The sequence below is a fragment of the Delphinapterus leucas genome, chromosome 6, assembly GCF_059928025.1.
Source record: "Delphinapterus leucas isolate spDelLeu-1000000601 "Yukka" chromosome 6, BTC_Dleu_Yukka2, whole genome shotgun sequence".
Taxonomy (NCBI): domain Eukaryota; kingdom Metazoa; phylum Chordata; class Mammalia; order Artiodactyla; family Monodontidae; genus Delphinapterus; species Delphinapterus leucas.
In genome coordinates, this window is record NC_143134.1 from 81,348,123 (window position 1) to 81,366,729 (window position 18,607).

Here is an 18,607-nt window from a genome sequence, read left to right on the forward strand (position 1 = left end):
AAATAACTCTTAATGCTTTAGAACTGTTAATAATGAGAAAGACTAGTGGGCATTCATGAGCTGTTATAAGACAGAGGTCCCGTTCTATGCCTTATTCATTTATGCAAACTGTTGTAAAGGTACCAAATTCACTGTGCAACTGGGCTGGAAAACTCCCTGGACTGGAGATTACATTGGTATGCACATTTCTGAGGCTTGGTTCTGTTTCACATTTTCATCACTGACCTGCTTAAGGGAGCAGAGAGCAAACTCATTAAGTTCCTAGATGGGAGGGATGGTCAGAACATTAGAGAACAGGATTAGAATTTCCCCAACCCTTGCCAAATTAGCAAAACTGTCAAATATGTTCATCAGGGACAGGCAGGGAACAGGAAAGCTGCCCAAATGTAAGCCGAGTAGTAGCAACTTATTTAGGAGCAGAACTGAAAAGACTATAGATGCAAGCACAGACTAGGAGCAGGAAAAAAACTTACCCAGTATAACCACTAGCATTCATTGGGACCTTTGCACCCCCTTAAGATGGATTCAGATTCCCAATCAATGGACTGTAGAAGCATAAAGCCCTCCCCCAAGAATTCTAAGAATTCCAGTGGGTTTTCCTTCTCATGGCACCTCTAAATTCAGATTCCTGATTCCATTTAATTTCCCTGGTTTGTGATTCATTTCACTGTCCTGCTCTAGTCACCCTATAGCAAACCACGCTGACCCAGACATAAAAACCATTTCCCTCCCATGAGCAAACCATGGCCTCCTGCAGAAGGGCCTGGCTATCTCCTTGGTTGTCTTGACTCTTGTTTAATCCTTCTGATTAAACTTCTATCCCAAGTAGCTTAGCAAGATATTTTCCTAAATACAGACAGTTCTCTCCTTTAAAGGAACTCTGGAACCAGCTATTAAGATAATTTTACACCTGCGTTATCTAACAGAAGCGAACATGACAGTCATGAGCCAACAGTGCTTCAGCCAAGGGCCGGCACATATCTTCTGTAAAGTAAATAAATACTAGATAGTAAATACTTTCTAACTCTATTGCAACCACTCCGATGCTATAACATGAAAGCATTCATACACAATATGCAAACAAAAGGGGCCTGACTGGATTTGGTCCCCAAGTGGGCCATAGTTTGCCAACTCCTCCAAGACTCAGCTTCAGAATCTTAGACTTTCGGGGAGCTTAGCAACCGTATTATCCAACCTGCAGAAATCAGCACCCAGAAAGTAGCGTGACGCTTACGCGAGTTCACAAGACAGGTAAGCCAGGGTTAAAACTTCGAATTAGAAACAGGTAGCCCAGTTCCCAGGCCAGCCTATATCATCACTAGGCTACTTCCAGAAGGTTCTGAGGATCCCTGCTTACATGGCAGAACCTCTTCTAGAAATTCTCCACTATAACTTTGGCACATGCATTAGTCGTAGTATGTGTGAGACACAGTAGTATCGTCTTGCGGCACCTCGAGGAGGAGGACCAAAGATGAAAGTCTGACTAAAGATGCGGGTGAGGGGCTTCCCTGGTGGCGCAGTGGTTGAGAGTCCGCCTGCCGATGCCGGGGACACGGGTTCGTGCCCCGGTCCGGGAGGATCCCACATGCCGCAAAGCGGCTGGGCCCGCGCGTCCGGAGCCTGTGCTCCGCAATGGGAGAGGCCACAACGGTGAGAGGCCCGCGCACCACAAAAAACAAACAAACCAAAAAAAAGATGTGGGTGAGGCTGACTCTACCACCAAGGGGCAGACTTCTTGAAAACCAGAGTAAAGCCTAGAATAGATTAGGAAGGAAAACAAGGCACAAAGTTCAAAGGACATAATTTTATTTAGTTTAAATAAAGTTAAAGGTGACATAAATCCTCATATACCCAGAGGAATGTTTCCAAAGGAGCAATTGCTTTCCGTCTCCTTTTAGAATGAAAAGAGCAGAACTGGAGTATAGGTTAGATCACAGAAAGAACTTAATGGAGGTAACCCTGTTACTCACGAGAATTGCAGGCCAGAGGAAGTCACAGAATTGTCTTAATAATTGGATCTGGGAGTTGGCATCTTTCAGGGAGGGACAGGAGGGAGGGAAATAGACTGAGTCAGTGATTCTCAATGTCCTTTCTGTCTCATTAAATCCCCTGAAAGCTGTAGGAAAGAGTCCTTCTCTGAGCCAACAGGGACACATTGAATCATTGTATTTAATGAGAGCAGGACTGTTTCTTTAAGAGGGTGGTGAAGTGCAGAACACAAAGTGGATACTGTATTGGAAAAAAATAATTGTCCAGATTTCAAAGGAGCTTCCCAAACGACACTCCCTCACATTGGTAGGCATTTGGGGTAACTCATGAAAAACCCACCACGCGTGGTTGGAAGCTTGCAGCCCCTTCCAAATGTGTGTGTGGACGTGCTTGATGCCTTTACCTCGGTAGTGGCCAGGAGTTTCTTCCCGTAGGTCATTCTTGATCAGCAATTTGAAGACCCCGTAGCTTGGGCCTATTCCTCCTTGAAAGTCAGGGCCAAGTTTTTATGAGAACTCTTATTTTACTAGCTTTGAGAAAGATAAATCCTAGTGTACGTCTTGTTACTAATTAAAAATGGTACAATCTATTCAAATATCATTTCTTGACAGTATATTTCATGAAACTATCCCACAAGTATTTGTCTCAAGCCACAACTTCTCCAAAGCTTTGGTTTTTCAAATGATGAACTCTTGATGATGATTTTTTATTATAATTCTTTTCCAGACGATCCAGGAACCTGCACATCATGCGCTATGGGGTATTACATGTAAGTCTGGTGTTTTGGGTTTTTTTTTTCATGGCACTAACTCTTTCTGCAGTTTAAGCATTACTGACTTAATCCTAAATCCAGTGATTAAAGCAGAGACCCTGCAGCCTGAAGCAACTCTCCCCTGTCAGGCTATTAATGAACAATTCTTGCATTTAGCAATAAGAGTGCAGCTGTCTTCTTGCCTTGAAAGGAGGTGCTCTCTTTCTTGGTCCTGGAAGTCACCCAGCCTGACACTGGTGTCTAGGAATCTTGCCATGGCTTACCAAGATTCAGACCTTGCTGTTTATGGACAGACTTTAATAATATACCTGACCCCAAGCAAGCTGTTTCCAAATGTCTGCACAGAGACCTCATCCTTAAAGGGAGTCAGACAGTCCAGGATGAAGCCAGGTGTTTCGTTAGTTCTTTTTTTAATTATTTTTATTTATTTATTTATTTATTTATTTATTTTTGGCTGCGTTGGATCTTTGTTGCTGCGCACGGGCTTTCTCTAGTTGCAGCGAGTGGGGGCTACTCTTCGATGTGGTGTGCGGGCTTCTCGTAGCAGTGGCTTCTCTTGTTGCGGAGCATGGGCTCTAAGCTCTCGGGCTCAATAGTTGTGGCACGCAGGCTCAGTAGTTGTGGCTCGTGGGCTCTAGAGCGCAGGCTCAGTAGTTGTGGTGCATGGTGTTAGTTGCTCCACAGCATGTGGGATCTTCCCGGACCAGGGCTCAAACCCGTGTCCCCTGCATTGGCAGGGGGATTCTTAACCACTGCGCCACCAGGGAAGTCCGTTTCGTTAGTTCTTAATCCTCCCATGAGTAATGAGAGACACGGACCACTAGGTTAAGTGAAATGCAGATAACCATCACCCCCAAAGTTCTCTGTTAGAAATCTACAAATCAAAGATGGTATGTCTCGGGCTTCCCTGGTGGCGCAGTGGTTGAGGGTCCACCTGCCGATGCGGGGGACGCGGATTCGTGCCCCGGTCTGGGAAGATCCCACATGCCGCGGAGCAACTGGGCCCGTGAGCCACAACTACTGAGCCTGCGCGTCCGGAGCCTGTGCTCCGCAACGAGAGAGGCCACTACAGTGAGAGGCCTGTGCACCGCGATGAAGAGTGGCCCCCGCTCACCGCAACTAGAGAAAGCCCATGGGCAGAAACGAAGGCCCAATGCAGCCAAAAATTAATTAATTATTTAATTAATTTTTTTTTTTTAAAAGAGACTATCTATAACTTCAAAAGAAATGATGTGTAGATACATACAAGGAGATTAAATTATGGTGGTAAAGAGAAATATGTCAACACAGCTCATGGAAGAAACTCCATCTTCTCCCCCCAGGTTCAAACACCAGTGTTATAAAACCTGTCCTGAGAAGACCTACAGGGAAGAATCTGAATGCAAAGCATGTGATGCCAACTGTGGCAACTGCGACCAGAATGAATGCTACTGGTGTGAAGAGGGCTTCTTCCTCTTGGGTAAGCTCAAAAACGGCATTGTGCAAAGTGACAGCAAGGCTCCAGGGCTCCACCCAGAAATGCGAGAGCTCCTCTCATCAGTTTTAGAGTCCTCCTGTGCCTCTTGTCCAAGGAGGAATTTTAATTTTGTTTGAAAATAAACTTAGCCAGGACTCCTTCTTTCTGCTTTTATTATTGAAGCATAGCTCCTATTTCAGTAATTAATCTCAAGTGTCTCTAAGCTGATGGAAAGGAGAGTGAATGGAGGGGAGCGAGAGGTGCTGAAGAGAAATGCTTTGGAGTTGAAGTCACCTGGAATATTTAGAACATAACTCTTTCCTTGACACTTCATCCGCGTTATATATTCCTTGCACTGTAAAAGTTAAATAAGATCTTTTGTCTTCGATTTTGGTCAATTCATTGACTTTGATGGAAATGAATAGTTAGGAAAGATAAATACTGTGAGCCTTCCAGTTGAAGAGAATAGTCCAGGTTCTTGAGTGTTTGTGGGAGAGAGAGTGGCACAGACAGCCCACAGCGACCTTCAGAGATTCTGTATGTAGAGATCATTTTATTTGCAGCCTTTCAAGGCCTTGAGGACATGAAAGCTTTTATTCTATGCTCCTAACCCTTTGAGCTGATAGCCAACTTTAATTTTCAGTCCTCTTTCAGAGGACTTAAAGCGTTGGATTTATTAAGACACGATTCTTGGCTGAAATAAGCAGATGCCATCATGGTTTCTTTAAAAACTACAAAATGTTCCTCAGCCTCCCTTCGGCCTGTTTAGAACTTGGCCCTGCGTAGAGCACCAGGCTCAGCCAGCCAGGGTTGCGCTTCATGCCTCCATTCTGTGTTCTCATGTAGGCGGCAGTTGCGTGAGGAACTGTGGCCCTGGCTTCTACGGTGACCCAGAGACGGGAGAATGTGAGCCCTGCCACCGAGCCTGCAAAACCTGCACCGGTGTTGGCCGCAACCAGTGTAGCAGCTGCGGAGAAGGGTTGCAGCTGTTGCATGGGACGTGTGTGCATCTGGCCCAGACCCAGGTGGAAGGCAGATTCTGGAATGGTATGGACCCCCCAAGAGAGATTGCAGGTGTCTAGCTGACTCCTCTGCCGCCCACCCCCACCCCCAAACCCTTGCTTTCGGGATACCCAAGAGATGAAGGTTTCCAGTAAAAGAAAAGCCTGGAGTCCCAGAGCCCCTGTGATGCTCATTGCGGGAGAGGATAAGAGGCTATGGCTGGCATTTGGCGAGGAGGGAAAACCCAAAGGGCCACTGATGAGTGATCTGACCATTTGAGTTTCCACCTGGGTGGAGTAGACCGCAGAGCACGTAAAGAGCGTGAGAGAGAGAAATGACTACCATTTTCTCAAAGATTTCAGAATAGCTTCTATCACATTCACTTACCTCTTTATTAGAAAAGAGATAAAAGAAAACTACCAGTGGGATAGCTTGTCCAGTTAGACAAGGAAAAATCACTCTAAATTATGGGAACTTCAGCTGAAAAGACTGATCTTTCTGGCTGGATTATTAGAACTTGCCATCATTCAAGCTTACCTTTTAAAAGTTGCCCCTCTAGTTGCAGATGGGGAAAGTGGGGGGCTTGAGAAGGAGCGGGAGGGAGGAAAAGTGTGGGAGCTTGGAATCTAACAGTAAAGGCCTGTATGTATTCATTCCCACCTGAGTCTTCAGAATTGGCCTCCAGACCCTGAAGCCTTGGTCACAGGCTTCCTGGCAAGGTATGACAACCTTGCAGTGACCTCTCCATGTCTGAGGTGGTTAAAAAACAAAATCCTCCTCCTGCTGGAAAACTCTGACTCACATTCTATGCAGAGACGTTCATGAAAACAAGAGATGCTCTCCGTTTTGATTTCGAGGCGAGGATTTGTTTAAAAAGGTCATTCCAGTGCAGAAGCAACAGCAGCTGAAAGCAGGTCTGCTTGGGATGATTTTTCTAAGAGCTGGAGGGAAGGATAGATCTGGGGCAAGAGAAAAGACTCTTGCTGGGTTTCAGAGGAAGGATGTCCACAGCTGCTGTCTACTTCGACAGTGTCGCATATGTGACTTAAAGGAAGAGCAGCTCGGAGACCATCACAAACCCAGCAGCCAAAGGCCACGGAGAACACTGGCTGATTTCAGAGACACAGCTAGGAAGAAAATCATTCACTCCAGACTGGGATATCTTCCGTGAATTAAAGCTGAACCAAAATGCTGAAAACGAGTTTGTCTGGCATTCAGGCATTTAAGAGGCGGTGCAAGCCAAGAGAAAAACAGTCTGGTGGTGTGTTTCTAGCTCAGAACATCTGTATTTTATCTGGCGTCCAGATGATGAAAAGGTTCAGGGAGCCAAGAGTCAGAGCAGATTGATTCCCCAAATGATTACACGAACCTTTCAACCGGACTACGCACTTCGCAAGCAGAAATCAGGTCTTGATTGCCCGCCCCGCTTTGTCGAAGCATCACACCTACCCCTCTGCGTGTTCTACTACCAAAACGTAATGTTTCCGAAGAGAGGAAGGAATTAGTCCACTTGGGGATTTAGTACTAAGGGATTCAGGAAGCTGATGAGAATATTTCCCATGGCTGGACAAAAGCAACAAACTCAATGACATGGCTGCACTTTCCCACATCTGTGATCTGGGAAATAAGACATGCAGACTATGAACAATGAGAAAAACTTAGCTGAGCCAGGTAAGACCAGAGCTCAGCTTCCCCAGCATAGTTTAGGTACCACTGAAATGGACAGTAAATGAGAAATGTACTCCACAAGGCCCTGAGAGTATTTGAGCCAATGCCTACATTTTTCTCCTGACTTCGTTTCCTTAAAAAACAGGGTTGAGGTTGTAATAGGAGAGCAGAGGGTTCCAGAGAACAAGCTCTAATCAACCGCACCTCTAAGATGATGGAAAGCAGATTGCAGTCATCCTGGGTCAACTCAGAGGGAGCCCAGACAAATCAGAGTGTTTATGAGAGAATGGAGCTACCTAGGTGGTACCAGCGAAGTGTTGCGTTGTTTTTGTTGTTTTAAACACAGATTCAGATCCAGGTAGGACAGAGAAGATGGGACAAACTTTAGCCCATTTCTTCACCCACACGACTGCCAGTGGAAACAATAAGCTCATGCTTGCATCTGAAGACTGTGACCACGCCCACTGTCTATGTCAGCATGTGTTGGGGAAATGCCCTTGAAATAAAAATCCAACTAGAGTCCACTGAGCTCCTCTTCTAATAAGGTGGCTACTCATGATGAGAGTGGGGAGGTTGACAGGTCATCACCCTTTGTCAATTACCAGCTGAGCCTGGGAATGCCTCCTATCCTGGTCCAAGGATGGAGATTTTCCTACACCTCATACCACAGCTGACAAATCCTCCAGCCAAGACCAAGTAATCTCCAGAGATTCTTCCTGCCACCTAAAAGTCACAGCACAAAAGTATAGAGCGGGCTTCCCTGGTGGCGCAGTGGTTGGGAGTCCACCTGCCGATGCAGGGGACACGGGTTCGTGCCCCGGTCCGGGAAGATCCCACATGCCGCGGAGCGGCTGCGCCCGTGAGCCATGGCCGCTGAGCCTGCGCGTCCGGAGGGAGAGGCCACAACAGTGCGAGGCCCGCGTACCGCAAAAAAAAAAAACAAAAAAACAAAAAAGTATAGATCATCCCCAGATTCCCTGTCCCGGTCACTAACTAATATATTGTGAAGATTACTTAGGCCAATGTCCCTGCGTGGCAATAATAGAACCAGTGTTAAACAGGCTGCTGCCAATGGCATCAGCAGTGACTCAGGCATCACGCAGAGCCCCCGTTGGTGAAAATGTTCAGGGGTGGAAGGCCACGGGCTTTGAAAGAAGATGGTGGCTTCAGCTGGTTTCCTGAAACCATTGCTGGGAATGGAAACAGTGTACCCTATTACTGTTAAATCATTTGGGTTTTCTTAAGTGGTTTTCTCCCTGGTAGTGCTGGAAAGTCTTCGGAATAATTCCTGCACATTTCCCCTACCCACCTATTTCCCTCATTAAAACCATGTTTGTAGCAGGCTCTAATTACATATTCTGATGGGTAGTCTAATCTACAAAGCACAGACATGGTAAATTAACTTTTTATCTTTGACCACATCCTAACAATTTATCACTAGCCTGTCTTTCGATCTTAATTCCTATGCTCTGAGAAAGACTGAAATCCCAGAGTCAGTTACAAACACTGGAAGCCACTCATGTGTAAAACAAAATTCTCAATAGTGGGGAGATATGTTTCTTCATAGTAACTGAACTTTAGAGAATTTTAAAGAAACCATGAGAATCTGGTTTTTTTAGAAGGACTATGTAGATGTGTACAGTTGCCTCACTTAACTTACAAATGAGAACATGATTTTTACTTAATTAACCAATCACAACTCAGAGTGCAGAAAATACATGTTTCTGGGTAGCTAAGTAAACTTTTGGCCTAGTGGTATGAAGGAGCCACATGTATCTCCTTACACTGAGTATTAAACATCCAGGAATTTTATGAGTGGACCATTAAACCATTGCAACTTAAAATCAGCTATGGTGGGAATATTTACACCACAGCAATTGGTAAACAGGATGACTCAAGTTTTTGTTGTTGTTTCGTGTTCCAAAGAGCCATGTTACCAGTACATCACTGCTTTGACCTCTACCAAACTATTTTAAATTAAAGTGAATTACTAAAACATCTCTCTAGTGAACGTAGGCTTTAGAATTCGGCATACCTGAATTCAAATCCTGGCTTTGTTCTTTACTATCTCCATAACCTGGAGCAAGATATTCATCCTCTCCGAGCCTCAGTTTCCTCACCTATAAAATGAGAACATGAAACTGCCTCATACAAGGTCCTTTGGAGAACTGAATGAAAGAATACATATAAAGCCTCCAGCACATATGATGCAATAAAAGTTAATCTATTCTCTAACCCTTTAACCTAATCCAGTTTTAACCCATGAAACACTAGCTCACTTTCAAAACTGCCTCCTTGAGCTCATGAAAGAAAGCGATTTGGGGGCCTAAGGAGTAATACAGGTCTGGGAAAAATAGTCCCAGAAAGAAGGGCAAATGATGGTCAGTTGGGATGCCTAATAGCCAAGTTGAGTCCTGACTTAACCAAGAATGTGTACAAAGATGATAACAGCAGTTTTATTTATGATAACAAAAAAAAGGAGAGAGCAATCTAAAAATGTAACGAGAAAAAAATTAAGGAAATTATGGTTCATGCAAATACACAAACCATTAAAAATGTTTACAAAGAATCTTCATGGCAAGAGAAAATGCCTATAAGATGTATAATATTAAATGAAAAATGTAGGGTTGGTATTATATATGCAGAAGATGTAAATGATTACATATATATGCACGTATGTAATGATACTCACACATTCACTATAAAGATGGGAAATCTATATGCCGAAGTATACACAGTAGACATTCCTGGGTGGTAAGATCATGGGCAAACTTTATGTTCTTCTTTATCTTGTTTGCATTAAAAAAATAAAACACTTTATTTTTTTTAATAAAAAAAGAACCTGTGCCCACTGCAAGCCCATCTTTGGTGAAGAGCCCGCTGCAGGAGCGACGAAGGTGGAAGTTTCAAATCAAAAGAGGTAACAGGGAAATAGGGAGGAGAAGACAATCAAATATGAGGAGAGTCTCTGTGATGTAGAAACCAGCCCGAGAAGCCGGGCAGTGAGGAACAAGCAGGCATGCAGAAGTCGTGAGAGAAACAGAGAGAGGAGGAAAACACAACACAAAATATAAGTGGGCACCCAAAGGGAAAGACTGGGAGGAATTTCATCAGTGGAGACTTCTAGAACATACAAGGACATTCCTGAGGTGCTAAGTGCTTATGCTTGGGAGAGGCTATCAAGAAAAGCTTCTGTCCTTGCAAATCTTTAAGAAAAGCACCATTTGCCTTCCCAGTCACTGCAGCCTTGTTTGAAATAGCAAAGATTGGAAAAAACAATGGCTACCAATAAGAGTAGAAAAATGAAGCATGACACATCCACACAATGGAATACTATGGAGCTATCAAAAAGAATGAGGAGGTTCTTTATGTACTGATAAAGAATTGTCTCCAGAATACTGAGTTACAAAAAAAAAAAAAAAAAAGGCAACATGATAAACATTGTGAACAGATAAAGTTTGTATAAAAAGGTTGGAGGGGGATGGGGAGAGAGGGGAGAAACTTCACGGTATGTGCCTTTTCTGCATTTTGAACCATGTATTGCTTATTTGATTTTAAAAATTTTAAATAAGAACCCCTGTTTTATAGGATTGAGTTATAGTCATTTTTGAAGGATGGACACTACATTTTCTTGGTCAAGGTGATCTTTTTTTTGAGGTGGGGGAGGTCTTGTTCAGTCTAGAATTTCTGGAGTAGCAAAAAGAGAAACCATGATCAAGGTCAAATTTTACTTGACATTAAGTCTCTAATCTTTCATGATAGAAGAGCTCTGGCTGGAGATGACTTTATCCATTTGCTGAAGCCTGATTGCTAACTGTGTGTGCAGAGTACCCTCTAGTGGAGGAATGAGGACATTACAGAATTTTATACCAAGTATATTGGAGTAAAATATCCAACTGCCAGAATGTGAGATACGTATGTGTAATTACAAATGCATGTATATGTGTAAATATATACATTATATATTTTTAAATATGATAAAATTAATGAAAACGTTTATCTTTTTAAATATAACATTTTAGCGTAAAAATGATAAAAGTCAAAACAAAATCAACCCATGGCCTTGATATATAATAACGATTTTCCAGGCGCTCAAGAGCTAATGAATATTATTTTGTTATTATTCTTTGAATAACTGCTCTCAGAGAGTAAGCATCTTTTTTCCCCCAGCTTAAATGAGATATAATTGACATACAATACTGTGTAGGTTTACCGTGTGTAACATGATGATTTGATTACCCCAATAAGGTCAGTGAACACATTCATCATCACACTTTCATGAAAATCTTGGGACTAGCATTGCTCTGCACTGGCTCACTGAACCCTTAACAAATCCCCCAGGGAGAGTACATCAGTCAGTGGTCTACTGGAAAACCAGTACAAAACTTCCTCTCCAAACTAGGAAGCAGCTGCCACGCAGCATGGTAGGACCGACAGTCATTTATATCCATGTATCCACAGCTATCTACCTTCCTACCTACCTACCTAGTTTTCTCTGTAGCAAGGCTCCGCAGTTTATTAACCATGAGGGCCATCAGAGAAACCAAGCAATGCCTCCTGGTGCCACTCCAAGTATCGAACGAAAGAGAATGGGAAATAAAACAGAAGCCTGAGAATTGGGGTGGAATGGTAACAAATGAGGAAATCGGGAGAGAGGAGAAAGGAAGAAAGAGGATCCACCATTTACTGAGCCACTCCATGCATGCTTGACATGTTAACTCACTCTGGCTTCACAGGAGTCCTGTAAGGGAAGAATCATTTGCTCTCATTTTAGAGACGTGGAAATTAGGACTCTGAGAGCTTAATTACTGTATCCATGGTTACCCTACCGGAAGCAGCACAGCTGGGATATGAAGGCAGGTGTGACTAGAGACTGACTCTTGGGAGGAGAAGGAAGGAAATGAAAGGCAAGAGAATAGGAAGGAAAGAAGGGAGGGAGGGAGGGGAGGGGAGGGAGGGGAGGGGAGGGAGGAAGGAAGGAAGGAGGGGAGGGAGGGAGGGAGGGAGGGAGGGAGGGAGGGAGGAAGGAAGGAGGGAGGGAGGGAGGGAGGGAGGAAGGAAGGGAGGAGGGGAGGAAGGAGGGAGGGAGGGAGGAAGGAATGAAGGAGGGGAGGGAGGGAGGGAGGGAAGGGAGGGAGGAAGGAAGGAGGGAGGGAGGGAGGAAGGAAGGAAGGAAGGAAGGAAGGGAGGAAGGAGGGAGGGAGGGGAGGAGGGAGGAAGGAAGGAAGGAAGGATGGAGGGAGGGAGGGCAGGGAGGGAGGGAGGGAGGAAGGAAGAAAGGAAGGATGGAGGGAGGGAGGGGGAGGGAGGGAGGGAGGAAGGAAGGAAGTAGGGAGGGAGGGGGGAGGGAGGGAGGAAGGAAGGAAGGATGGAGGGAGGGAGGGATGGGGGAGGGAGGGAGGGAGGAAGGAAGGAAGGAAGGATGGAGGGAGGGAGGGACGGGGGAGGGAGGGAGGAAGGAAGGAAGGAAGGAAGGAGGGAGGGAGGGAGGGAGGAGAGGGAGGGAGGGAGAGAGGGAGGAAGGAAGGAAGGATGGAGGGAGGGAGGGAGGGAGGAAGGAAGGAAGGAAGGAAGGGAGGAAGGAAGGGAGGAAGGAGGGAGGGAGGGGAGGAGGGAGGAAGGAAGGAAGGAAGGATGGAGGGAGGGAGGGCAGGGAGGGAGGGAGGGAGGAAGGAAGAAAGGAAGGATGGAGGGAGGGAGGGGGAGGGAGGGAGGGAGGAAGGAAGGAAGTAGGGAGGGAGGGGGGAGGGAGGGAGGAAGGAAGGAAGGATGGAGGGAGGGAGGGATGGGGGAGGGAGGGAGGGAGGAAGGAAGGAAGGAAGGATGGAGGGAGGGAGGGACGGGGGAGGGAGGGAGGAAGGAAGGAAGGAAGGAAGGAGGGAGGGAGGGAGGGAGGAGAGGGAGGGAGGGAGAGAGGGAGGAAGGAAGGAAGGATGGAGGGAGGGAGGGAGGAAGGAAGGAAGGAAGAAAGTAGGGAGGGAGGGAGGGAGGGAGGAAGGATGGAGGGAGGGAGGGAGGAAGGAAGGATGGAGGGAGGAGGGAGGGAGGAAGGAGGGAGGGGAGGGAGGGGAGGAGGGAGGGGAGGAGGGAGGGAGGGAGGGAGGGAGGGAGGGAGGGAGGGGAGGGAGGGAAGGGGAATGGTAAGATGCCAACAATAACAATTAACTGAACTTCAGGGTCATTCATATGACACATTCCGAGCTAGAACTTCTTTTTCTAATTTTCCCCCGTGTGAGTCATGCTGATTCCTAGGCAATTACTGAAATTTAGTCAAGATCTCTATGAATATTGATTGGGTGATGTTATTGAGGCTGTTATGTATGTCTGCACAACTGCCCAGTGGAGTTGCTGCCTTCCTGGAAAAGCCTGCCCAGCAAATGGTCGTGCCGGAAGAGAGGGGAAACAGCTCGCATGTTTCCCAGCTTAATGGCATGTTAACCTGGAATGGCCTGCCCACCACCTGACCAGCCAGAAAGCTCTCGGGTGCCTCTGCTATACTGATGTTTAACATTGGGGACAAATTTAAGAGGAGATCAATTTAGGCTGCATCCCACAGTGGCTACTCTGAAGAACACAGAGACCCAAACATTGACCAACTGTGAAATCTGGTTCCAAAGAACAACATCAAAAAAGCACAGTGAATTCTCAGTTATCATCTTGGAGTGAAGAGAAGTGGTCATCTAAGAATCCTGGGGAAATAAGTGATTACTTTTGACGCAAAAACTCCTGTATGCGTACACACAACCACACATTCCCTTACCCCACACATTTTTTAAATATGAAAGAAGTAAAATTTGTTAATTCAAATATCCCCTTAGTATTTAAGGTTACCCTGTCTTACTAGGATAGTCTGCAAAGAAAGTCTTGATAATCAATTGTCAATGACAGAGTAAGAAAAAAATAAAATAAATGAAGTCCACATGGTAGGCAGTGGGTGGTGCAAAGATTTAGCCAATGTCAACCTGAAGGGATGCTATTTGGGATGAAAAGGGAAGTGAGATTACCTATGAGATCTTTCCCAACACTGCAGGGCTCTGAGCCTGTTCAAAAGAGACAGACTTCTTGTTTCTTTCCCTACACAGACCTCTTGGGAAGATACCAGCCTTGTCATTCTTCTTGCAAAACCTGCCATGGATCTGCAACCCTGTGCACTTCATGTCCAAAAGGTGAGTGTTGCGTGCGACAGAAGGAAGCAGTGGCAAAGCCAATTTGCTGTAACTCATGTACATCAGCATCTCTGTGTAAGGGGTTTGCAGGACTTGAACTAGTCCCATCACATGTAGCTATCACAGTAGCTACGCTGGAGAAACACAGGGACCTAAACACTGACCTATAATAAAAACTGGCTTTCAAGGGACCAGAACATAAAAGAAAAGAAATGTTTCTTTTCCAAAAGCATGATGAAGTTAGTGATTGATTTGGCCACAGAGTTTGTTAGGGTCTCTGGGTGTCTGACCTTTCTAGAGGTTCCATTGTTATTTTAAAGTGCATTAGCTGAAACAAGAGAATTAAGGTGGAGAATCTAGGTGGGGATAGAGAGTCTACCTGCTATTTTTCTTCATTTTTGGTACTGAATTTAGGGGAGGAAAAAAAAAGCACAACATAACAGCTCAACAAATTAATTGCTTCGTCATCTATAAAAACACATCAGAAATAAGTTCCCTGAATTAGGGGGACAGTTTATTAACATGGTACGTTAGGAATTAAGAATTTAAGAATCACTATTAAAGTGATCATTATGTTGAAATGTGCAATGTTAATAGTGAGATGAGACACAAAAACAACAGAACTTAAAATGACAGGTATGCCATGATCCTACTCCTACAGTATATAGAAGTCAACACACAAAAATTGATGGAGTTTTCTTGGAATTTTGGAGTTCAGGGTGATTTTTAAATTGCTTTCTTTAAAAATAATGTTATCTTATTTTTTTTTCCATTAAAACTAAATAGATGGACTGTCCATTAAAGGTGGAGTTGGGTGGAAGGGTTGCTACTATGTTAGTGTCCTAACAGGATAGGCTTTGGGAAGCAGAATAGACTCCATCAAGATGTGCGTGTACAAGAGGGAAGACATATGGGAACATATGTATATGTATAACTGATTCACTTTGTTATAAAGCAGAAACTAACACACCATTGTAAAGCAATTATACCCCAATAAAGATGTTTAAAAAAAAAAAAAAAAGATGTGCATGTATAACTGCCTCACACCAGGAAGGTCTTAATAGACAAAGTTCTTAAGACAAAGGTCTCAATAGATGGACCACCTGGGCAATGGGAAGCCCCATGGTGACCCGTAGCAGTATCAATAGGAAAGTCAAAGAAACAAGCCTGTTGTCAATTTCCTTTCTAGAGCTTTAACTCATCTTGGAGGACTTAGCATCACTAATAGATATTTTGGTAATCCTGATGTAAGTGTTCCCGATACTCAGGTCTTTGGAGCAGTTAAAAAAGCTGTCAGGGACTTCCCTGGTGGCGCAGTGGTTGAGAGTCCACCTGCCGATGCAGGGGGCGCAGGTTCGTGCCCCGGTCCGGGAGGATCCCACATGCCGCGGAGCGGCTGGGCCCGTGAGCCATGGGCGCTAAGCCTGCGCGTCCGGAGCCTGTGCTCCACAATGGGGGAGGCCACAACAGTGAGAGGCCCAAGTACCGCCAAAAAAAAAGAAAACAAAAGCTGTCAGGAACGTCAGTTCTCTGCGTGGATGCATGTGCTGTTCGATTAGACACACAATGACCGTCTGACCTGCCTTCTTCCCTGGGTTTCTAGGCACACATCTGTTGGCTCAGACCTGCGTCCCATCCTGTCCCCAAGGCATGTGGCCCTCAGTGAGAAGCGGCAGCTGTGAGAACTGTACAGAGGACTGTGCCTCTTGCTCTGGAGCCAATCTTTGCAAAAAGTGCCAAACGCAGCCAGACCACCCCCTCTTCCTCCATCAAGGCAGGTGCTACACCAGGTGCCCTGAGTAAGTTTTCCTCTTCCTTTCACTTGCTACTTGTGTTCGTTCTCCTGCAGTACTTTGGGGGCAATTCCTTCCCATTCACCAAAGACCTCTTCTCTTCCTTGGTTAGAGCACCTACATCTGCCTCCCTTCTCGACTGTCTGACATCACTGTCAACCACAGCAGCCCTTTCCGTAAGGCCAGATGCACTCTTCTCCCTTGTGACCATGAGATGTATAGATTTTTACCTTTATGAAAACATGTTTATTTTTCACCTTGTATTTATGACCAAACAGTTGTCAGGTTTTGTTTTTTTTTTTTCCATCACAAAAGTGAGGCTGTGATAGGCTGTGGAACACACAGACCTCTTCTTCATGTCGAAAGTGAGGTATGAATCACAGATAATAAATAAAGAGTAATACCTGCCTAGTTACTGATTGGTTCCTCATGGCTTCCTTGGTCCCCTGGTTTACAATTCCTTTACTCTTCCTATCAATGGTCCTGCCTCCAGGATTTACCTAAATGGGAAGTGGGAATAGCAAATGGAAACGTTCATCAGGAAAATTTCAGCGACAAGCAGCAGAAATGTCAAAGAGCGGGACAGAAAATATGGGGTGTATGAATGCATACAATAAAAAGTTTGGAAATCTAGTATGGGTCATTTCAGTGGCCAACGCTTCATTAGAAACCCACAATCTTTCCATTTTGCCCTTGTACCTTCCTCAGCTTGTCCTCCCCCGAGCCCACGTTGTCTGTCCATCCCCAACTGCACCACCCCATACTGCAACAACCTGAGACAGGAAAGGGTGCCTTTCTCCTTGTTTATCTCCTTTTAAGAGGAAAGAAAACTCCCTCAGACTTCCCTTCACGTCTCATCAGCCGGAATGCATCACTAACATCTTCCTAAACTGATCGCTGGCAAGGAGAATGGAAACGTAAGGACTGATGTAGGTTGAACAAGATTTGCCCCTGAACACCCACAAAAATCACAACACCGACAGCCAGGAAGAGTGGAGAGAGGGAGGCAAGAAATGAGTTTGGGGAAGCAGCCTACAACATCTGAAGGAACTAGAAATTTTATTTGCCCGCTGTTTAAAAGAACATGATAAAAACAACGCTTATTTTCTAGTGACCTGTTGGTATCTGTTACTGAGATTGATCCTGTTGGGTACAAATATAAGTCATGGTACTGACACTCAAAAAGCATCCAATCTGGGCTTCCCTGGTGGCGCAGTGGTTGAGAATCTGCCTGCCAACGTAGGAGACACGGGTTCGAGCCCTGGTCTGGGAAGATCCCACCTGCCACGGAGCAACTGGGCCCGTGAGCCACAACTACTGAGCCTGCGCGTCTGAAGCCTGTGCTCCGCGACAAGAGAGGCCGCGATAGTGAGAGGCCCGCACACCGCGATGAAGAGTGGCCCCCGCTTGCCACAACTAGAGAAAGCCCTGGCACAGAAATGAAGACCCAACACAGCCATAAATAAATAAATAAATAATTTTTTTAAAAAAAGTATCCATTCTAGTGTAGAAGCCAAATGTATCCAATTCAATTCTACAGATACATGTTTAGTACCTACTGGGTGTAAGAATTGATATTGGAAGCTAAGATCAAGTGAAGGAAGTCTGAGCTTACAACAGGCTTACAATCCAGTCGGGAAGGTTACATCCATCAATGTCATACTTCTCAGGTCCTTAATACACAAAGGGCTAAAAGTTTCCAAGGAAGAAGAAACCATTTAAAAACAACTACTTACTGAGAGCTTGCAATATCTAGGCACTGCACTAAGGGTTTCAAATGCACCCTTCTATTCATCCTAACAAGAATCTTCTTATCCAGATACAGTCGACCCCTGAACAACACAGGTTTGAACTGTGAGTTTCCACTTACACGCAGATGTTTTTTTTCAGTAAATACGGTACTATACAATCCATGGTTGATTGAATCCACAGATGCAGAACCATGGATATAAAGGGCCAACTATGGGAATTGAGCATCCATGGATTTTGGTATTCATGTCTGGTCCTGGAACCAATCTCCTGCAGTTACTGAGGGACACTGTATCATTATTTCCCCCCATTTTACGGGTGAGGAAAGGGGTAGCATGCCCAATATCACACTAACACATGGCATGGTCAGGATTCCAACCCAAATCTCTGTAGCACTGAAGTTCATGTGCTTAACCATTGCACCATACCACATTTTCATCCAACTGGGGTTTCTTTTTTCTTTCTTTATAACAGCTTTATTGACATAGAATTCACATACCACACCACTCACCCACATAAAGTGTACAATGCAACGGTTTTTAGTACAGTCAGAGAGTTGCGAAACCGTCACCACAATTGATTTTAAAATACTTCCATCACCCTCCAGAGAAAACCCTATACCCTTTTAGCAGTTACTCTCAATTTCCCACAGCCCTAAGCAACCCCTAATTTACTTTCTGTCTCTATAGATTTACCTATTCTTGAACATTTTATATAAATAATACAGAATGTGACATTTTGTGACTGACTTCTTTTATTCAGCATAATATTTTCAAGGTTCCTCCCCAGTTGGGTATTTGAGAAGAGGCTTAATGGTGAAAGGGTCAGGGTAAGAGAACCCAGCACAGCAGGGAGAAAGGAGTATGAGGGGAGACTGAGCCAGGGAATACCCAGCTCTCCTTCCCCAGCCACCATGCTTCAGCCTCAGCAAAGTTAGCAAAGATATTCTACAACAAAGGTGAAGGTTCAGAAATCTACTTACCAAAGTCAATCATTGCTTCCTTATTAACCT

At 44.9% G+C, this 18,607-nt stretch overlaps 1 protein-coding gene across 1 annotated transcript in view; it reads left to right on the forward strand.

Annotated features, from left to right (window-relative positions):
• LOC149748980 (proprotein convertase subtilisin/kexin type 5-like) overlaps window positions 1-18,607 on the forward strand; it is a 128,695-nt gene that overhangs the window by 78,866 nt on the left and 31,222 nt on the right. The window contains exons 6-8 of the mRNA XM_089912635.1: window positions 5,064-5,264; window positions 7,234-7,369; window positions 13,970-14,053. Coding sequence (XP_089768761.1) covers window positions 5,064-5,264; window positions 7,234-7,369; window positions 13,970-14,053 — 421 coding nt within the window. The remainder of the gene's footprint in view (window positions 1-5,063; window positions 5,265-7,233; window positions 7,370-13,969; window positions 14,054-18,607) is intronic.